Source organism: Equus caballus, chromosome 20 (assembly GCF_041296265.1).
Source record: "Equus caballus isolate H_3958 breed thoroughbred chromosome 20, TB-T2T, whole genome shotgun sequence".
Lineage (NCBI taxonomy): Eukaryota > Metazoa > Chordata > Mammalia > Perissodactyla > Equidae > Equus > Equus caballus.
In genome coordinates this window covers 12,886,918-12,910,807 of record NC_091703.1, presented here as the reverse complement: position 1 = coordinate 12,910,807, position 23,890 = coordinate 12,886,918, and the positions used below count along the sequence as shown (strand labels likewise).

Here is a 23,890-nt window from a genome sequence, read left to right as displayed (position 1 = left end):
GCTTAAGACAATGTTGTGGCTGATCTGATCTTCTATCCAGACCACTAAAGCTTTCTCCATATCAGCAATAAGGCTGTTTCACTTTCTTATCATTCATTTGTTCACTGAAGTAGCACTTTTAATTTCCTTGAAGAACTTTTCCTTTGCATTTACAACTTGGCTAACTGTGTGGCGCAAGGGGCCTACCTGTCTGCCTGTCTCGGCTTTCGACGTGCCTTCCTCACTAAACTTAATAATTTCTAGCTTTTGAATTAAAGTGAGAGACATGTGACTCTCCCTTTCATTAGAACACTCAGAAGCCATTTTAGGGTTATTAATTGGCCTGATTTCAATATTGCTGTGTCTCAGAGAACAGGGAGGCCCGAGGAGAGGGAGGGAGACAGGGGAACAGTTGCTCGGGGGAGCAGTCGGAACACACACATTTACTGATTAAGTTCACTATCTTATACGGGCATGGTTTGTGGCGCCCCAAACAATCACAGTAGTAGCATAAAAGATCATTGATCACAGATCGCCATAACAAACATAATAATAATGAAAACATTTGAAATATTGTGAGAATTACCAGAATGTGACATAGAGACAAAAAGTGAGCAAATGCCGTTGGAAAAATGGTGCCAAAGGATGTGCTCAATGCAGGGCTGCCAGAAACTTTCAATTTGTAAAAAATACATCTTCTAAGCACAATCAAGTGAAGTGCAATAAAACAAGGTATACCTGTATTAATCTTTTTATGTTTATATGTGTTAACAATTATCTTCCCACAATTTGTGCTTTAGTTTTCACTCTCTTTAAGGTGTCTTCTACTGAAAAATAGCCAGTTTAAAGAGTACAAACATTATGGTGTTTATTTTCTTGGTGAAATATGAGGCTAAGATATGCAAGAATGAAAAGGACAGAAGTGGAAGAGGGTGCTCGAAATTAATGATACAGGTTTGAAACTGCCACTATGAACAATGGCAGAGAGAATCAATTGGAAATAAGGAAAGATCTCAAAAATACTGAGAGGCTAGAGAAGACTGGCATAATGAAGATGAAGTGGAAAAGCAGTATGCGGAGCTGATCTGAAGGTGAGTGAAAGATAGAAACCTACGAGGACAAGGGGAACTAGGCGAGGAATCTCCAGCAGACAGATGTCGGTACACAGCAACATAATGTGCCTGCGAGGGGGGAACCGATGAAAAGAGACTGACTAGCCCTCCATATTTCCTGAGAAAGTGCAAAGGTAAAGGTTAAGGCAGATTTAGTTTGACAGTGTACTGACTATTAGTTTGTGCAGCTAGGTCAGGGATTGGCAAACTACAATCCACAAGTCAAATGTGGCACCACCGGTTTTGGTACAGCGTGGGAGGTAAGAATGGCTTTTATATTTTTAAATGGTTGAAAAAAAATCAAAAGGATAATATTTCATAAGACATGAAAATTATATGAAATTCAAATTATAGTGTCCATCAACAATGTTTTATTGGCACACAGCCATACTCCTTTCTGATGCTGAACTAACTTTACATTCCAAGGATAACATTCATAAAGTAAACGAGCCTATACCGTTCCATTCTTGTGTAGTCTCTACCTTGTTTAGCAACAAGATTATTTTGGCCTCAGTACATAAGCTGTGCACAGCATTCACTCTTTCCATTTTCTGCAATAATTTGGATAAAATAGGAACTAACTGTTCCTTGAAAATTTGGCAGAACTCATCTGTAGACTCCATTTGGGCCTGAAGTTCTTTTGGGAGAAGAGGGTCTTTAACATTTCAATTGTTTAAAATTACTTACTGTCTTATTCATATTTTCTATTTCTTCTTATGCCAACTTTTGACATTTTATATTTAGGAATATATAGCTATTCACAAAACTATGTTATTTTAATAATTCTTTATTCTATATCATAGATATTTCTCCTATTTTGTTCTATATTTTATTTGTCTGCCTTAACTCATTTTTTTAATTAGTTTGCTAGCAATCTATTATTCTTATTATCTTCCCAAAGAGACAGTTTTTTGCTTTGTTAATCTCTCATAAACTCAATTTCAAAACTTAACATCATTTCCCTACACCAATAAAACTAAACAATGTGATAAAGAAGATACCATGCATGACAACCACAAAATAATAAGAGTTTAAGAATTAACCAAAAATATATAACCCTCCTCTCAAGAAAACATTTTTAAACTCTAACAAGACATAGAAGGTGATCTGGATAAATGGAGATAGGTTCTCCATGTTCCTGGGTGGGATAATTTGACATATCAATTCATCCCAAATTAACCTCTACATTTAATTAAATCCCCTTAAAAATCATAGTTATACTTTTTGAGGAACTCAGTAGACATCTTCTAAAATTTCTATGAAAGAATAAAGGTCCATCAATAGCTACATTAACTTTGAGTAAAAAAGGAACAAGAGGGACCTAGCCTACCAGCTATTAAGAAATACCACAAAACCAGAGGGATAAAAGAGGTGGCCTTACCACAAGAACACGTAAAAAGACGAACGCATCAGAACAGAGTTTAGAGACAGATCTGTGTGCCCTGAGAACAGACTACACAAAATAGGTGGCACTACAAACCAGGGAGGAAACGAGCGATGTTTTAGTGGATGGTGTGGGAAAAATTGGCTTGCTATATGAGAGGAAGAAAAAATGTACCTAGAATCCTACCTAACACCAAATACAAAGATAAACTCTAGACGAGGGGGCAGATTATGACCTGAAGGCCAGGTAACTGTTTTGGTAAATAAAGTCTTATTGGAAAAGGCCATGCTTATTCATTTACATATGCCTATGGCTGCTTTTATTCCAAATGGCAGAGCTGAACAGCTGTGAATAAAGACCAGCTGCCCTGAAAAGTTCAAAGTATGTATTATCTGGCCCTTTAAGAAAATGTTTGCTGACTCCTGCTCTAGATGAATTAAAGACCTTCATATAAAAGGCAAAACTATAAAATTAACAGAAGAAAATATATCAGATTATCTTTTGACCCTGGTGTGGGGGAGAACTTCTTAAATAAAACTCTAAATTATAAACTATAAGGCAAAAAACTCTTTAAGCTGATTACATAGAAATTAAGGGTTTCTGCTCAATAAATAATATCAATGATCAAGGTAACTGATAATAGACTGAGAGAAGTTATTTGCAAAGTCCAAAACCAAAAGGAGACCAATATCTCTAATATATATCAAGAAACACCTATAATTTAATAAGGAAACAAGAACCTCAAAAGAAAATTGTGCACAGAATTTAAAGAAGCAATGTGCAGGGGAAAAAATCTAAATACATAATAAGCATAGGAAGAGTTGTTCAAACTCATTAGTAATCAGAGAAATGCAAATTAAACTAACATAGAGATGTCACTTTATACCTTCAGACTTGCTAAAATTAGACAGCTATATAATGCCATTCCTTGACATTATACAGAAACTTAGTTTCTCTCAATTCTGCTATTAACCATCAATACTACTAACTAAATAAAAAATCACTGCATTCTGGAAATAAAAGCTAAGAAGTAGCAAAATATAATGGATATGCATCTATATTCAGTCAGTATCTTATTCAATACACATATTCAGCAATTGTTCACTGAACTGAATACGCAGCTATGAATGCGCTGGCACTCACAAATTGCATTAAGAAAGTAAATACAGGGAAATATTCACATTGGCTAATTTTTTTAATTCAAGTGTTTGCAGGTCAGAAAATTAACCAAAAGAAAATATAATGTTTTATTGCTAACCTGGATACAAATTTTTACTTGAAATTATGTCAGACTTATATTCCTAAGGATTTTAAAATATAATATTGCAGTTTCTAAAATCCTTGGCTTATTTACTCTTGACTGAATTGAAAGTATACACTACCTACTTTCAGTTATGTAAATGGAAGGAGAATGATATTTCTCCTGCTCTCTTTAAAGTTTAACAATAATTATGCCAATAAACACACAGACACAACCCTACTCACAACTTCTGAACGAGCTGTTCCCTCTTCCTTCCTCCTCTCGTCACGGTTCCACAATTACACCAGCACCCAGCATCGAAAGTCCTGGCATCCTAGCACGTCTCTTTGTATGCCACCACAGTAAAGAATAACTAATGTGGCTATTTTCCTCTGCCAGAGTCCTGACATCAGCCCCTCTTTCCAGCCCACGGCCACTACTCTAGTTCAGAGCCCAGCCTCAAACTCAGACCAGTCAACGCCTCTTAATTCCTCTTCCTCCCCGTTTTCTCCCTCTTCCCTCTCCCCTTTCTTCCTTCCTTTCCTCTGCTCTTCCTCACTACACCCATCCACTCACCCGGTATTTCTTGAGTATCTATCATGTTCCAGGTCCTGTTTTATTGTTGGGGATACAGCAGTGATGAAGACAGACAGGTCTCTGCTCTTTCAGAATTGTTTCTTGGTTCTTCGAATATATTCTATATTCAGCTATTAAAACAAATTTTCCCTCTGAACTGCTTTTGCCCCTTGCCAACTTCATTCAAAAATATCTACTTGTAGGGGCTGAGCCCGTGGCCCAGTGGTTAAGTTTGCATGCTCCGCTGCAGGCGGCCCCGTGTTTCGTTGGTTCGAATCCTGGGCCCGGACATGGCACTGCTCATCAAACCACGCTGAGGCAGCGTCCCACATGCCACAACTAGAAGGACCCACCACGAAGAATACACAACTATGTACCGGGGGACTTTGGGGAGAAAAAAGAAAAAGTAAATAAATAAAATCTTCAAAAAATAAATAAATAAAGTTAAAAAAAAAAATCTACTTGTTTTCCATGGCTTGCAGAATAAAAGTCCAAACTTCCCAGCTGACCTTCCAAGATCCTCTTGCATCTGGCTCCATTCTATCTTTCCAGCTGAATCTCCCACTACTTCATGACGCATATCCTGTGGCTCAGCTGAACCTGAGTACTGGTTCTAAACCCTATCAATGGCAAAACAGATGAGGTACCATAGGATAAAGTTACAGGCTGACTGCAGCAACAACAAAAACCTAGCACAAGATAACACAGAAAAAACAAACAGTGAATCAAGAAAGGGTGCAAAATGGACTACTCACTGCTTCCCCAAACTATCTTTTGATTCTCTCATCAGTGCCGTAGGACACACCCAGAGACACGGGAGCAGGGCTTTCCTCTCAAGGCAAGGTATATCAGTCACTCTGGGAAAAGGCGACAGTGGGACACAAAAGGAGGGGGGGCTTTGAACTGCAGAAGAAAAGGACTTCCTCTGGGGCTAAGAACCAGCTAGAAAGGAAGAAGTCCTTCTTGAAGAGTCTCAAAATAGATCCAGTGGGAACCGTGAGCTGCCCCAGACCTATGGAAGTAGGCCAGAAGCAAACAGCAATATAAGCCTCATTCATTGGCAGCGACAGAATCAACAGCAGCATAGAGACGCAGCCAGTTTCCGGCAGAAGCAGACTAAGCAAGCAGCTGTGGCACCCTCCAGTCTCAACAGGATGCGTCTAAGCTCTGGCTCCACCAGCACAGCAGAATCCAGAACTCACTCTTTGAACCCAAGGCTGGAGGTGAGGCTCAAGCACAGTGTCAAGAGGAGAAGGCCAGAGGGAACAAACCCAAAGACTTGTATGAAATGCTCACGAGGCAGCACAGTAGAAAACTTGCAAATAGCTACAGGACACTCTAAAGTGGCTAATTTCTAGTAGCCACTTTATTTCTACTTCTATTAATAATAATTTACCTTCTTTCATAATAATTTGTGTATAAGACGGAAGTGTAATTTTATTTTGTAGTCACAGGCAGATGACATAGAGGACCTGAGGGCTATAATTTCATTTTTTAATGACAATTATCGCTGTCATATTTGTGTGCCTATCTCTCTCCCTTTCTAGATAGTGAGCTCCTTTAAAAAGCAGAAACTACATCCACTATAAGATAAATTTTCCCATGAATTTCCTTGCCCCTTGCCAATTTTTACAAGTTTTTTCCATTTCCCACAAAACCTTGAGTGATGAGCCTTCAGAGAGAAGCACAGAAACTGTTAATGAATAAATGAACTCACCTTCACCTTCTAGGTGAAGTGTGATTAGTGCAGAAAAACACTCTACAGGAAAGGTTACACTAAGGTTACATGTGCAATAAGAACAATGTTACCAAATCAGAAGTGCATATAAAATGATGTCCTTAAACAAAACAAAATCAACTTACTAGTAATCATCGCTCCAGTTACAGAAGCCAGAAATCCGATGCTGACTGCGACGACAGAGATCACTCTGCCCTGCCGGTGCCTCTGCAGCATGACAAACATCAGCACTCCAGCAGCACCATGGACAAACAGCGAGGAGAAGAGAGCCCACAGAAAGATCCAGTACCACATCTCTGAAAGGAAAAGCAAAGCATTAATAATTTCGCTGAAAAACACCTCAGAAAGTGCAGTTTAACAAACAGCGAGCATCTAGGGTTTGGGGGAGGCTAAGCGAGATAGATATAAAAATGCTGGTGTAGTACCTGACACACAGTAGTACTAAAGAAATTTTAATCATTATCATCATCACTAATACTTGATGGAGAAAATAATTCCATGGCTTCAGAAGGTTAAGGCTATACTCTAATTTCTAATTTTCTAAATGTTCCCATCATAGAGCTATAATCCACCAAATAGTCTAATAAACCCCTAATATATTGCAAACCTCTTGGAATAAATTATATAAGTTAACTAACAGCTATTTGATATATAACTTCCTATTTTCTACACTAAATGACAGTTAAGACATTTTTAAAAACTACCCCTTAATTCAAATCACTCCAGAAATCAGTCAATGATTTTATCTTTTATGATTTTAAGAATTTCAGGCTGGGGCCAGGCCCACGGCCAAGTGGTTAAGTTCATACACTCTGCTTTAGCAGCCTGGGGTTCACCGGTTCAGACCCTGGGTGCAGACCTACACACCACTCATCAAGCCATGCTGTGGCAGCACCCCACATAGAAGAACTGGAATGACGTACAACTAAGATATACAGTTATGCACTGGGGCTTTGGGGAGAAAAAAAAAAAGAGGAGGATTGGCAAAAGATGTTAGCTCAGGGGCCAATCTTCAAAACAAAAAGAACTTCAGTGAATTCCCCTCTTGGCTCTCAACTTCATACACTAAAGAATCAGTTACAATTTTTTTTTTTAGTTCTTTGCCTCAGGTCATCTTTATAGTCCTCACCCAGAACTTTTCAAGCTCCATCATTCTTCCTTCAACGTATCCTCAATCACTGTTCATTAAAGTTTAGTTTACAGACAGTTGACAAGAACACCTTTCCTTTCTATCTTTCCAGCATTCATTCCCCATCTGCCTGGCTACCTGCTGCCTCCCAGTCAACCCATACAGCTCTGGGAGATACTGCCAGTCCTTGCACTGACTCCATCTCCCCGACCATGCTTGTGGTGAGGCCCATCAGGACAGGTAATTGATCCAAGCTGGGCCAGTCGTTCCCTCCCCTGGGAATTCTGGATTGGAATCAAGCGAGCACCTCAGTCTTTGGGTAGCTGAAGCTGAAAGGCTCAGGATTTGTGAACAGCCATTTCATCATCCTGGGATGAAAGCCATGATAGAGGATGAAAGAAAACAGATCCATCAAAGGCAAGAGACAATCGAGTTCCTTATTCCAGTGATTCCTAAGGCCCTGACACATTACTACCCTTAGATTCAATGTAACACCCCAGTTTCTTCGTAAATAAAATCCCTCTTTTTATTTAAACTAGTTCAAGTAAGGTTTCTACTACTTATAGCTGAAGGAATTAACTCCAAAACATTTAGATGTCACCTTCAGGATCATCCTTGGTATGCAAAACTTCTATAAAAGAAAATATCTCACCTGCTATTTGTGCTAATATTCACTTTCCATCGAGTGTAAAGGAAAGATCAATAAAATAGTCATGAAATAAACAGAACAAAAACGGATGAATTAAAACAGTTACAAAACATCATTAAAGTACAGATATATACTGATGATGGGAATGTAAAATAGAGCAGCTGCTATGGAAAACAGTGTGGCAGCTCCTCAAAAAATTACAAAAAGAATTACCATACGACCCAGCTATTCCACTGCTGGGTATATATCCACAAGAATTAAAAGCAGGATCACAAAGAGATATTTGCACACCCATGTTCATAGCAGTATTCCCAGCAGCCAAGAGGTGGAAGCAACTCAAGTGTCCATCAACTGATGAATGAATAAACAAAATATGGTATATACATACAGTGGAATATTATCCAGCTTTAAAAAGGAAGGAAACCTTGTCACGTTATCACATGGGTGAACCTTGAGGCCATTATACTAAGTGAAATAAGCCAGTCGCAAAAGGACAAATATTGCATGATTCCACTTATAGGAGGTACCCAGAGCAATCAAATTCATAGAAACAGAAATGGTGGTTGCCAGGGGCCTGGGGGAGAGGGAAATGGGTAGTCGTTGTTTAATGGGGACAGAGTTTCAATTTTGCAAGAGGAAAAAGATGTGGAGATCAGTTGCAAAACAATGTGAATATACTTAAGACTAGTGAACTGTACAAGTAAAAAATTGGTTAAGGTGGTAAATCTTAGGTTATGACATTTAAAAAAAATAAATGTAATGTTTTAAAAGGATAGATATAAATTTAAAATATAATTAATGTCTAGGTATTTAAAAGCCAAAACAAAAAAACTCTCTTAAGAAAGGAAGGAAGGTGTGGTTATAAAAGGATAACACTAAGACCTTTGTGGCAACGGAACTATTCTATATTTTGATTGTGGTGCTGGATACATATACAAGTGATAAAATTGTATAGAACTAAATACACACACACGAATGAATACAAGTATACAATCCCAGTAAAATCTGAATAAGCTTGGCGCATTGTACCAATGTCAATATCCTGGTTTTGAGATTATACTGTGGCTTTTTAAGATGTTCCCATTGGGTAAACTGGGCAAAGGGCACACGGGATCTCTGCATTACTTCTTACAACCACATGTGAATCTACAATTATCTTAAAATAAAAAGTTTCATTTAAAAAAAAGGAAGTGAGGAAACGCAGAAAACAGATTTTTTTAAAAAACCAGTTTCACTCTGCCAAATTCTTAAGAATTGACACTTAGAATGGAATCAGATAATCTGAAATCATGTCAAGGAAGACACATCTGATATATTTTCCAATGTGTGTTCAAGTCCCATGCATGCTTCTCACCAGCATAAGAGACAGATGCTGGCGATGTAGGAAAGAGAGACAAAGCTCGCCTTTCAGAGGTTTTTCTCTTCCTGCTTTCAGGGAAACAGTGCTTTCCTGCTGTCACTCCCAAACAAAGGGCTTCAATTTATAACAAACGAATGAAAGAAAAAAAGGCCTAATTTGCTCAGAAGATATTTATATTTTGAAAGATAGACTTTTCCAAAGTGAACCTAACAGTGAGAGTATAATGGAGTAGTAACATACGGGGGGGCATGCTCATGAAGGGAGCTCTGGGGTGGGGAAAAGCCCTGCCACAAACACATCCTCCTGATAAGAGAAGTCCATGATATGCCTTGTGTCCAAGCCCACTTCTGACAGCTTATCAGATCTACCCCGAAAAGTACTCTTCCTTCTTGCTCATGTAATGCAAGAAGCGTGAAAAATTTCTTGACTACATTTAACATTATGAATGAAGGGTTATTTGACATTATGTAACATTGTTTGCCTACTGTCTGCATAGGTATTGACCTCGACAATAAATTTATCTAATAAACTGGAAAACTAAATTTTAAGTTTAATGTTTTATAAAAATCCAAGATATGAAAGAATTATGCAACTAAAATAGAATCTCAAACGGTCTTCTAATGACCAGTCCAGAATTATCCCTCAAGCAGACTGAGCACAAAGAAACCACCTAAACTCAAATTTACTTTTATGTTTCTTTTTCTTTTCTTAAATCATCCTGCTTATCATGGGAAAAACTGAACTCTGCTGAGAACATCTACAATTAATTTAGGTTTCATGTTATTACTATCATTTTGAATTACCTGATGGATCAACACAACCCTGTTGGTGAACAGGACCGCTGAAGATCTTGACTTACTCTGGACAAACAAGTCTGTCTGAGGTCCTACTGACTATTGGCAAACACAGGAAACCTACCGGCTCGGTCCAGGTGAAGAGAATGGCAGCATCCTAATAGAAGAGCAAGAACAGATGCCCAAGAGCCCTAGAGAAAAAACAGGTACCAAGAGGACAGAAGGGAACATCATCACCTTTTCTTAAACTCTCTAGGCCGTACAACTAACATGACCACCCAGAGGCCCACAGTTTTTTCCTTTTACCCATGGAAAGAAATCCAAGCTAATCCAAGCTTAGCAATTAAGAAACAATGAATGGAGGAAGTCAGAGGCAGACTTGGCTAGTGCAAAATACCAAACACAATTTTAAAAATACAATGCACAGAACAGAAACTTTGAAACATGCCCTCCATGCAATCCCAGTCCTTCACGGGGAGGAGAGACCCTTTCTTCTGGGCACATCTCCTAAAGCCCGTTCATTCTCTTTCCCTCTTCAAGGCTGCCTGTAATCTTCATCTTATCCGGGTTTTGCCTGGATTTTTGCAGTGTTTTGTTTACCTTTTAGTGGGATAAGAGGCAGGAGAGCTGTGATTTGTTCCAGCCTCCAAACAATACTAGAAATAGCCCCACTCTCAGTCGGTCTCTCTCATCAGCCCTGGTTGCCAAGCCACTCAAAAATCATCTTCTGTGCTTTTGCTTTTAACCCTTGCACAAAACTATTTATGAAGGTTGAATTTTTCTAGATGTCTAGAAGATATTAACTGAGCAAAAACAAGTCAAAGAATGGCACATATTGTTTTATCCTATTTGTTTAAAAAAATTATATGTTTATATATGTACAGAAAATGCATAAACAAACAGAAGACTTAACAATGGCTATCTTTTAAAGATATGATAGGAGGTGTGTGATATTATTTTATATATTCTTTACTGTTTGTTTTTTAACAACTAGCCTAAAATATTTTTTAAAAATGTTTACTGCAAATATACTGTCTTTAAAAAGTAGTTTTTTATTCTGTAATTCATCAAAGCCAATGGTTCTCAACCCAGGCTGCTCACAAGAATTATCCATAAAGCAACTAAAACAACCTCTGCAGGTGGGACCCAAACAACTGTATTTTCATCAATTCTACCAAATAATCATAACACGCAATAGAGACAAAAATCACTACTGCAGGCTAAAGTTACATGAGGGGTATTTATTAAAAAATCCAAAAGTCATAAAAACAAGGAAACCTACCTCATTAGACAAGCACTAAATATGTTTTTTGATCCTCTATAGAGTATCTAATCCTTTTAATAAAATCATTCGCAAATAGATACTGAACCCTCACTATGTATTCAACGTCCTCCAAGCCTCAAGCTGAAAATATCAGACCAGTAAGACTATGTTTTGGGGCTGTTCATAATTGTCTGCCTTCTTTATTGAATGGTTCACATTATATGTTTAAATAATCTATGTTCAAATTAGGTTATCTCAATATCTTAAACTTCTTTTCACTCCAGCAAATCTAAGGTGGGGAACTTGCTCTGCTTAGTTTCCAACATCAGTGACTTCTCAGTTTGGGTCTATGTCCCCCATAGGGGGTTTACTAGCCTCTCAGGGAGATGGTATATCCATAATTTGAAAAAGTCCCCTAGATCAAGGGTTGGCAAAGTATAGCTTAGGAGCCATATCTAACCCACCACCTGTTTCTGTAGTCTGTGAGCTAAAACTGGTTTTTACATTTTGAATTGGTTAAAAAAAATCAAAAGAACAGTATTTCATGATGCGTAAAAACTACACAAAATTCAAATTTTAGTGTCCATAAGTCTGACTGGAACATAGATGTGCCCATTCATATTGTCTACAGCTACTTCCACACTACAATGGCATAGTTGAGTAGTTGTGACCGGGACCATATGACCTGCAAAGCCAGAAATATTGACTGCAGTTACTATATGCTGACTATGTTGAGTACTGGGCCTTTACGGAAAAAGCTGCTGACTCCTGGTCTAGATGATTTTGACATACGTCCCAGGGGTTGGGTTGTCCCACACCCCACTGAAAACTAAAGTCACGGTACTTTCACATATTTATCAAGAGCTGTCTTTTGGGGTGTTTCAGTAGTGATATTGCAATGGCATATATTCTAATACCTCAGGTTCTTCAGAGCACAGTATGCAGCTGATGCTGTGGGGAAGGAATGTCAAGAAAGATCCTAAGAGAATTTATTGCAACACCTGAATTTGATGGAACCAAAGGATAAACATATTAGAGATGGAATGAGGGTGAGGAATGGAGAGCGGGGCACTCTAAGCCAATGGTTCTCAGCCGTGGCTATATGTTAGCGTTACTTGGCAGAGCCTAAAAGAAATACCACGCCCAGAAATTCTGATTTCACTGGGCATCAGTTTTTAAAGTTACCCAGGTGATCCTCATGCACAGCTAAAAATAAGAAACAACTGGTCTAAGACACAATGCTCAAATCACAGAATTACGTACAGTGAAGAATATGACATTGCAAAAACTCTGGTTTAGCTAAAGCCAACAAATATGGAGAGATGAGGATGTAGATTACAGAAGTGTGCTGGAGCCAGAGTAGCACAGGGGTCGGGGGGGGTGGCGTGTGGTCTGCTATAGACCCTAAAGAAGTGGACTTTATAGTGAAGACTGAAGGTTATGGGGAGCCAATGAAAGACTTTAAGTAAGGAAGTGATACAATCAGAAACAATCAGGAAAGTAGGAGTGGAAAGAGATGAGAGACTATCAGAATATTTCAAAAGTCCAATGAGAAATCAAGGCTTGGACTTAGGCGCTGGCCTTAGGATTGAAAAAAAAATCTGAGAAATATTTAGGACTTGCTGATGGCCTGGATAAGGGGACAGAGACGTGACGTGTGGCCTCCCAGATTTCCGCTATGGACAACGGAAGAGAGGACAACGCCACCAGGCTTAGAAGCATGGGGAAATATGTTTAGTACATCTGTAATACCATTTAAATGTTGGTGAGAAGCAAGGAGTAAAGAAACTAAAAGCAGGAAAATGTCAAGCAGAAAAATGTGAAGATTACCTACATTTAGACCAAGATAGGCCATGCTTTAAAAAGCAGTAAATCTCAAATTTGTAGTGTCTCCAATCTTTTTCCTAAATGCATGACTTATTTTGTCAATTTTTAAATCTATGAATACTAAAACAGTGCTGCTATTAGATTTAAATTTTAACCAGAATTTAGGATCTAGAAACCTGTAAAGAATGTCACTCTCACTTTAACACGAGAAAAAGATAAATTACAAAATCATAACTTTTCTTTAGCCCATCAGTCAGATGAAGTTGCAAGACAACAAAGTAACCTGAATTCCAAAGAGGGACAAGCCCCTGCAAGGAGAGACGGGGCATACAAACTGTGTCACCTGTGGCAAAGCCCAGGAACAAGAAGTGGGCACTAGACAAATAGGTAAGGACAAATCAGCTAGACTTTTAACAGACTGTTAAAGGCCAAGGATGGGTTAACATATCAGCCTGAAGTAACGGATGCAAGGAAAGTGCACACTCACTCACAAGCTCTTTTCCACAGGTCTCTACTGGGTGCTCCCTAGAAAGATGGGTCCTAGGCGGGAGACTGGAGAGCCACCACTGGTGATGTGTGTAGGGCTCTAGGAGGTGATCAGCGGCTGTTAGGGGAAACAAAGACAACCTTGCCTGCTTCATGGAACCCTTCTGCTATTCAAAGCAAAAGCCTTAAGCCAATGGGGGAGGGCAGCAAATCCTGTCACCCTCAGGGACACGCAAAGACCCACTGCAGCTCCAGCTTAGGGAAGAGTAGAAGAAAACACCCTCTACCCTGATGGAGGGGCAGAAAACCACCCAGGACCCAGGATCCTGTTCTAAGCAGAGTCAGTTACCGCTGAGGGAAGAACAGGCAACTCCTGCCCAAGACCAATCTGAGGGAAGAACAGGCAACTCCTGCCCAAGACCAATCACAGATACCAGGGGGAGCGTGGCCACCATGGATCAGAAGGGCAAGAAAGCTGACAGCCCCCAACCTGAGACCCCAGCACACAGAGCTCGCCTGAGACTATAACTGGACCAGGACAGCAGAGAAATCCCCCCGCGCCCACCATGAGCCTAACAGCAAGAAAAATAACTACAATTAACATGTTAAAGCCTCTCTCGGAAAAGGTGGACAACTTACATTAACAGATGAGGAATTTAGCAGCGAGATGGAAACTCCAAGAAAGAGTCAAATGGAAATTTTTTTTAAAAAACCACTAACAAAAAAAGCATGATATCAGAGATGAAGAATTCCTTTAATGAAATTCACCACTAGACCTGATGCAGTTAAGCAAAGAATTGGTAAACTTAAAGATGGGCCAATAGAGATTATTATTCGAACCGAAGTATAAGAGAAAAAGGAGGTGAAAAAAAGGAGAATGTAGGCAGGAGGAAAAAGAGAAACCATCCAAGAGCAATATTTTGAAGAGAAAGTGGCTGAAAAACTTCTAAAAATAATTAAAGATGTCAAACCACACACCAAGGCTCTCAGAGCATCTCAAACAAGATGAAGACCTCCCAAAAGGAGAAAAAAACAATAAAACCAAAATAAACCACACACACACACATACCTAGATACATCATAGTGAAATGACTGAAAATCAAAGATAAAGAGAAAATACTGATGGGGAAAAAAGACATATCACATACAGAGGAACAAAGATAAAAAAGTACAGCAAACTTCTCATCAGAAACTATCAAACCAGAAGACGACATTTTTAAAAGTGTGAAAGGGAAAACAACTGTAAAGCTAGAAATCTATATTCAGGAGAAGTATCTTTTAAAACTAAACATGAAATGAAAACTTTTTTCAGAAAGAAAAAAGCTAGGAGAATTAAGTGCCAGCAGACCTGTGCTACAAGACATATTAAAGGAAGCTCTTGAGACAGAAGGAATGTGATACTAGACGGAAACAACTCTCCAAAAAGAAATGAGCAGCAACAAGGGAGGTTAAAATAAAGGTAAACATGAAAGACATTTTTTCTTATTTTTAATCACTCTAACATTTTAACCAGGTTTAAAGATAAGTTGCTGTATTTGTCCACTTGAAGCCTCATTTAACACAAGAGAAATTAAAGCTATTGTAGATATTTAAGAGTTGTCTGCTTCTGCTTCTTAAAAGGGCAAAAACACTAGTTTTTACATTTAACTGTGACACTTTCAAGAGCTGCTTTAATATCTTGCTTCTCTTAATGTTTATGGCAATACTGTTTATTACCCACTTAAAATAAATTACCCTTTTACTAGCTAATTACATAATTTCAAATTGAAAATTACAGTACTCATTATTGAATAGTAAAAGAAAATTCTTAGAAAACAGGTTTCTAATTTCAAACAATCAGAATATCATTTGTTTTAAAGAAATCATGTTAAGGCTATTTAAAATAATTCAAAAATTGCTCTACATTTAAGCCATAACACCATCTTCCTAAAAGATGCCATTCCATTTGTTCTTCCTCATAATTGATTAGTTATTCAGTTATGAAAGTATAGGATTAAATGTCAAAATCTGAATCTATTGTGAAATTATAACAGAACATTATACAATAGTTTCAACTGTTACTACTTGTATGCCCTCAAGCATCTTCTATTATATATCATACCAAAAAAAGTCAGTTAGTAACAACACGTTTGTCTGAATCAGTCACTGACCTAAAAAATCTTCCCAGTGAGTGATGAGATGTTTTATAATCTCATGATATAATATTTCCAAGGAATATTTACACTACATACTAAAAAATGAAACTTTTACATCAATGAGCATAACTTATAATGAAACTCCCAACATAACAAATTCCTAAATTAAATCTAAGAGACCAATGACAAGACAGACCAGCGAATAAAAATACAACCAGGAGAACTTATCACGCCACGAACAAGCGCAGTCAGCACAGTCACACCTTCGGTATCACTGAAAATAATCCTCAGGAAGCAGTTATGCCGTGCTGGGACAGCAATAAAAACAGATAATTTCAGAACTGGAAGAGTTCTTCAGATACTGAATCCAGAGTTTGCTAAACCAAGTTTTAAGAAAACCCAATTCAAAGAGCCATTACCTGGTGCTTGGAGAACAAATATTTTCTAGGTCCTAAACCTCACCCTACAAATTAGCATATCAAATATCCTGAAGCAGCCCCACTGAAAAAGGAAAGTTCCTTAATTTTAAAGCGTAAAGAAATAAGTTTATATGCAAATAGGTAAATGTTTTTCTTAACTCATATTAAAATCTCTAAATTTTTTTCTTAACTTGCTAAAATTTCTAGATCAGCTTTCCCTTAACATCAATATGAAAATTGTTGGCATTCTACTGTATTTCAGATAAGGAAACTGAGGCCTGTGAAATATGTGGTCTGTCAAAAGTACAAAAGCTAGGGGCTGGCCCCGTGGCCGAGTGGTTAGGTTCGCGCACTCCGCTGCAGGCGGCCCAGTGTTTCGTTGGTTCAGATCCTGGGCGCGGACATGGCACTGCTCATCAAACCACGCTGAGGCAGCGTCCCACATGCCACAACTAGAAGAACCCACAACGAAGAATATACAACTATGTACTGGGGGGCTTTGGGGAGAAAAAGGAAATAATAAAATCTTTAAAAAAAAAAAAGTACAAAAGCTAATTAGTAGTATTCAAGGATAAAACTCATAAATTCAAGGATCCTATTGCTTCTTTAGACTTGTTATTTGCATAGAGAAATCTAGCAGAACCCAAATTATCCTGGAGAAAAAAATGCCAATAACTGCTCGTTATATAAGTATATACTTACAACATTGTTAATGTTTAATTTTTCCCTATACTTCAGATTTAATATAACTATCTAGATTTTTCAAAATGCTATCATTAATAGGAATTATTCTCTATCGCTAAGAGGTCACATAAATAAAAAATATTTTTAAAAGATAAATTCTAATATGATCCCCTAATGTTAAAAGAACTGGGTTATAGCATCTTCTTGGAAATAAACGAGTCATTTATATTGAAATTTGAATAAATCTTTAGCTACACTAAAAATTCCATATTAACTTGCATTATATATCATAACATAGCTACAAATTAATCACATAAACCTCAATTTTTTAAAATCAGAAGTTCCCAATCTTTGAGCTCTCAATAACAAAATCATCTGATGAGCTGGTTAAAAATGTACCTTCCTAGGCTCTGTTTTCAAAGAGCCTAATTCCACGGACATGGACTGGAGCCCTGGATCTGTATCCTTAACCAGCCCCAGGTGATTCTGACATGTAGCAAGGTTTAGAAACTATGTCAGTTTAAAAGAAGTCATGGTGAAGGGTGGGAGGGGCTAGAACTTCATAACGAAAATCCACTTTCACATTACTGATGAAAACATCTCAGATAGACAGATATTCAAGAGCAGAGTAACACTTGTAAACTTAATCGAGTCCTGGTAGTGTTCCTGGACCATCCCATAAGCACCTCACCTCTCCTCTCTATCACCCCCTAAACAGGTTCTTTCTCCACTCTCTACCTCTTCTGCTGTCTTCCAAATCCCATTACCTGGTTCTCCCTGAACTCAACAAGCCACAAAAGTACACTTAATCTGAAGGTTAGTTAGCATTCTGAGACCATGAGCTCCTTATGGACAACGGCTAACAGCTTCATCTTTGTGTATCAGTGTTTACCACAGAGATTGGCACGTGACTCATGATCAAGAAATATCCAACAAGATCTGAAAATGCTGGACACCACTTTTTAGTTTAATTCTATGTAACAAGATGGCTTTTGCTTTTTCTAGTCACCTGTTTCTCTTACAGATACTTCATCCCACATCCACTATGTTGCCTCCAGTCTTCCCTTTAAGGGCCTCATTCCCTTCTCCCCATACCTACCTTTTAGGCTGTGGGAGCCAGCCTCTCGGAGGCCCCCAATGATCCCCGCTTGGTATTCATACCCTAGTACAGTCCCCTCCAACAACGTACCAGAGTTGGTCTGTGTGACCAATAGAGTATAGCAGAAGTGATGGCATATCATGTCCAAGATTAGATTATAAAAGACTCTGTGGGGGCTGGCCCCGTGGCCGAGTGGTTAAGTTCGCGCGCTCCGCTGCAGGTGGCCCAGTGTTTCGTTGGTTTGAATCCTGGGTGCGGACATGGCACTGCTCATCAAACCACGCTGAGGCGGCATCCCACATGCCACAACTAGAAGGACCCACAACGAAGAATATACAACTATGTACCGGGGGGCTTTGGGGAGAAAAAGGAAAAAATTTTTAAAAATTAAAAAAAAAAAGACTCTGTGGCTTCTGGTTTAGTTTCTCTCTCTCTGACCACTCGCTATGGGGAAAGCCACGCTGTGAGCAGCCCCAGGGAGAGGCCCACACGAGGGGACTCACACCTCCTACCAAGTGTCACACAAATGTACTTGGAAGCCAGCCCACCCTCCAGCACCAGTCAAGTCTGCAGAAACTGCAGTCCTGGCTGACAGCCCAACTGTCGACACTGCAAGACCCTGAGCTAGAACCAGCAAAACCATTCTCAGAGTCCTGACCATCTGAGACTGTGTGAGAAAACGTGTCTTAAGCTGCTAAATTTGGGGGTAATTTGTTACTCAGTAAGCTCATACTCACTAGAACATAGCTTCTTGAAAGCAGTTGTCATGCGTCATCTCTGTATGTTGGACAGCACCACGTCCACTGTAGTTACTCAAATGTTTGCTGAACTGGACCGACTGATCATTTTTCAAGTCCTGCTTTACATGCTCTGTAAGCAGGGGCAAGATATTGTCTATGCCTGTTTCTTCACTTCTAAAAATGGAGTTGTTAATGGTCCCTACCTCATGGAATTCTCATGAGCTCAAATAAATAATACATGTAATGTTCTTAGAACATGTTAAACATTGTTAACTACTAAAAGTAAAATTTCTAAAAAATGAAATGTATCACTCTCTTTCCTTAGTAGTGAAATCCTGGATATGAATGTTTTTAGTGTAAAAATTATTTACAGGCATACCTCATCTTGTTGCATTTCGCAGACAGTGCATTTTTTACAAATCAAAGGTTTGTGGCAACCCTGCATTAAGCAAGTCTATCGGCACCATTTTTCCAGCAGCATTTGCTCACTTCATGTCTCTGTGTCACATTTTGGTAATTCTCACAATATTTCAAACGTTTTCCTTACTATTATATCTGTAATGGTGATCTGTAATCACTGATCTTTGATGTTACTATTCTAACTGTTTGGGGCACCACAGACCATGCCGATATAAGACCGGCAGACAATCATAAATAAATGTGTGTTCTGACTGTTCCACAACCAGCCATTCCCTCGTCTCCCTCCCTCTCCTCCGGACTCCCTATTCCCTGAGACACAACAATATTGAAATTAGGCCAATTAATAACCCAACAATGGCCTCAACGTGTTCAAATGAAAGGAAGAGTTGCATGTTTCACTTTAAATTAAAAGCTAGAAATAATAAGGCTTACGAGAAAGACATGTTGAAAGCCAAGACAGGCTGAGGGCTAGGCCTCTTGTGCCAAGCAGTTAGTCAAGCTGTGAATGCAAAGGAAAAGTTCTTGAATGAAATTAAAAGTCCTACTCCAGTGAACACAAGAATAAGAAATCAAAACAGCCTTATCAGTGATAGGGAGAAAGCTTTAGTGGTCTGGATAGAAGAGCAAACCAGCCACAACATTCCCTTAAGCCAAAGCCGAATCCAGAGCAAGGCCCTAACCCTCATCAATTCTACGAAGGCTGAGAGAGGTGAGGAAGCTGCAGAAGAAAAGTCGGAAGTTAGCAGAGGTCAGTTCATGAGGTTTAAGGAGAGAAGCCGTCTCCATAACATAAAAGTGCAAGGTGAAGCAGCAAGTGCTCACGGAGAAGCTGCAGCAAGTTCTCCAGAAGATCTAGCTAAGATCATTAATGAGGGCGTCTACACTACTTACATTAGAAGAAGATGCCATCTAGGACACTCATAGCTACAGAAGAGAACTCAATGCCTGGTTTCAAAGCTTCAAAGGTCAGGCTGACTCTCTTATTAAGGGCTAATACAGCTGGTCACTTTAAGCTGAAGCCATTGCTCACTTACCATTCTGAAAATCCTAGGGCCCTTAAGAATTATGCTAAATCTACTCTGCCTGTGCTCTATAAATGGAACAACAAAGCCCGATAGCAGCACATCATCTGTATACAACATGGTTTACTGAGTATTTTAAACCCACTGTTGAGACCTATGGCTCAGAAAAAGATTCCTTTCAAAATCTTACTGCTCACTGACAATTCACCTGGTCACCCAAGAGCTCTGATGGAGACATATGACAAAATTAACGTTGTTTTCATGCCTGCTAACGCAGCATCCATTCTGCAAGCCATGGATCAAGGAGTCACTTTGACTTTCAAGTCTTACTATTTAAGAAATACATTTCCTAAGGCCATAGCTGTCATAGATAGTGATTCCTCTGATGGATCTGGGCAAAGTCAACTGAACATCCTCTGGAACGGATTCACCATTCTAGATGCCATTAAGAACATTCGTGATTCATGGGAAGAGGTCAAAATAGCAACATTAACAGGAGTTTGGAAGAAGTTAATTCAAACCCTCACGGATGACTTTGAGGGGTTCAAGATTTCAGGGGAGGAAGTACAAGAGATGTGGTGGAGACAGCAAGAGAACTAGAATTAGAGGTGGAGCCTGGAGATGTGGCTGATCTGCCGCCATCTCACGATCAAACTTTAATGGATGAGGTGGTGCTTCTTACGGATGAACAAAGAAAATGCTTTCTTGAGACGGAAACTGCTCCTGAGGAAGATGCTATGAAGATTGTTGAAATGACAACTAAGGACTTAGGACATTACATAAACTTCGTTGAGAAAGCAGCAGCAGGGTGTGAGAGGACTGACTCCAATTTTGAAAGAAGTTCTACTGTGGGTAAAATGCTACTGAATAGCATTGCATGCTACAGAGAAACCACCTGTGAAAGAAAGAGTCAATTGAGGCGGCAAACTTCATTATAGTCTTATTTTAAGAAACTGCCACAGCCGCCTCAACCTTCAGCAACCACCACCCTGATCGGTCAGCAGCCATCAACACTGAAGCAAGACCCTCCATCAGCAAAAAGATTATGACTCGCAGAAGCTCAGATGACGGTCAGCGTTTTTTAACAATAAAATATTTTTGCTTTCATGTATGTACGTTGTTTTTTTAGACATAATGCTATTGCATATTTAAAAGACTACAGTATAGTGTAACCATAAACTTTATATGCACTGAGAAACCAAAAATCCGTATGATTTGCTTTATGGCTATATTCACTTTATTATGGTGGTCTGGAACCAAACTTGCAATATTTCCGAGGTACGTCTATACAAGCCACGTCAGGATTATGAAGTAAACTTAGAAACCTGATTTACGTTCAAATACTCACATAGCATAACAAATGAAGGGCAATAATACCTATGTTAATAAGCCAACGTTAAGTGACCTAGCCATCTACATCTCTCAAAACTATTTTTCCAAATCCTCCTACAATAAGCATTAACATACTCCTAGATTATATTCCAAGATTTATATTATTAAGAACACAAGCAACTGAATCCACGTAAAAGTTTGGTTCTTCGCATTTCCATGAATTTTGGTGAAAAATCTCTTTTTCCTTCAAAGCTTAATCTACTTAGCTAAGGTCACTGGAATTTGATAGGCTAATGAGAGCTCTTTCAAATGTGTTGCTACTGCCACTGCTCATTCTGTGATTAATTTTTATTGCTAAAATACTTAGTCATTCAAAATACATAATTAGCCTATCATACCTGATTTAATCATATACATTTAATAAAACAATAAGTTACTATGGTCACTTCAGTTATCGGAAGTGAGATGCATGCACAATGCTTTGCACAACACCTGACATGCACTGAGTGTTCAGTAGGTACAGCCATTATCAGACTTACTCATTTGATACCGCGGCAAATTCATCCTGCTACAGTCTCCAGGCTCTCTTCTTATATCTGACCATTCTTAATTCCAATTTCCTTCCCTGGTTCCAATTCCTCCTCCCCTCCTGTTCTATTTAGACTTCATTTCTACCAGAAAAATACACCTAGTTATTCTGACTCCTCTTCATGGATTATCTCACTTTTATGGTCCTTCCTTTCAATCACTAAACAAAGCAGAAATAAATTTATATTCTGACACTTAACTATTAAAGAGTCAAAATCACAGCTTACACAGTCCCAAGACATCCAAACATTTAGGTTTAAGAAATGTCATCTGGACCCTGGACTTGGTATTGCCAGAAGATACGGACATATAATTCAAAGATAATGAGATGGGAATTAAGAAACTAAAAACCTGAAGATGACAATTCTTTTAAAAAAATTACAGTAGCTTCATTCTCAGTAAGACATAGATAAGTCTTCCAAAAAGCAAACTCCTACATAGTAGAAATCACACCAGCACTTATTAATTGGCTCTTTACCACAAAAGAGTAAGCGATTTTTAACATATATTTCACAAAGAGTAAATTCTGGGGTCCAGCACAAATACTGAAAAGTAGCACATTGTCTTTAGCGCTACATTTACAAATACAAACATCCGTAAGTGGATACTTGAAACAACCTTATCTACACAAAGCCCCCTCCCATAATAGAGTATTTAGGAAGAGGAACTAAACCTATGGGAATCTAGAATACAGGGTAACACGGAGAGAAGCGTGCCCGTTTGGGAGCACTTCCGAAGGAAAGGTGCTGGCTCCATCAGTATGAAGTGTGAACAACTCCAAATAGATACAGCAGATACCAACTTTTTCCCCCTTTCTCTTTTTCTACTGACAATCAGTATTAACACTAAAGTGGCTTGGTAATTGTAAAGTCTGAAAAGGAACTATAACAGTGTGTATGTCTACTGTAAAAACAAGTAAGTACATACATATACATACACAGATAGATGTCCGACCTCCATTCCAGTGTGAATTCCCAGCCTCCGAAAGTTTACGCCAGTAGAAAGAGGGAGTAGCTGACCTCACCTCTGCTGCTAACACTGAGACAGGAGACCAGCCTGAAGCCAGCCTTCGCCTTTCCTCCCAGGGACCAATCATCCCTCTCCCAACACCAGCCCGGCTCTGTGTTGATCCAGGAGTTTAAGGGTCCTGCCTTTTTCTAAGCAAAAAATTCTTCTCTAAACCCTTAGCAACCAAATTCGGGTCAGAACACAAAGTTGGGAGCCGAAATAGCTGGAGAAAATACAAATAAAGCAAGAGAATATATCTCATTGTACCTGTTTTTAAAGTCGTTACCCAGAAAACTGAATGAGTATATCATACAGACTATAATTTTAGGGTGGGGGGGGGTGGGGGTATCTAGCACATATTTAGAGAAAGAAAAACTATTTAAGAAAGAAGGGAAGTCATTTCTCTCTCTCCTTTAGTAAGCTAAAGAAGCAGGAAACGTACACACAGTTAAACAATCTAGGAATCCGGTGCATCACACACTTCGGGAAGTGACAGATAGAGAAGAGAACTTTGGCAATGGTTATCAAGTGACAAGATGGGGTCTTCAGGTATTAATCTGCTCAATATGGAATCCCCATCCTAGTGTCTTCCAGAAGCAGAAAAAATAGCAGACTGAAATTGGTCGGATTTCTAAAACTAGCTATACAATAAATATGGATCATTAACTTTTACATAGGCAATGGCAACTTAAAATTTTAGAAAGCATTATTACTCAATAATATCTTGCATTTTCCATTCTCTTTTATTTGCTGGACAAAAATTAGTTCCATTCACACATTCTTGGGCTCACTGGGACAAATGCTTACCAGTCTTAAGTACATTAAGATTTATCATCTATCAGACCTGCCAGAGTTAAGAAGCCATGTGGAATAAACGGTAAAGTCACAGAACTAAGAGTTAGGGA

General features: G+C 38.8%; 1 protein-coding gene across 3 annotated transcripts in view; it reads right to left on the bottom strand.

The window, feature by feature from the left end:
• TMEM170B (transmembrane protein 170B) overlaps positions 1 to 23,890 on the bottom strand; it is a 70,172-nt gene that overhangs the window by 42,284 nt on the left and 3,998 nt on the right. For all 3 annotated transcript variants that reach the window (XM_023624460.2, XM_070244090.1, XM_070244091.1), the window contains exon 2: positions 6,155 to 6,325. In XM_023624460.2, coding sequence (XP_023480228.1) covers positions 6,155 to 6,325 — 171 coding nt within the window. The remainder of the gene's footprint in view (positions 1 to 6,154; positions 6,326 to 23,890) is intronic.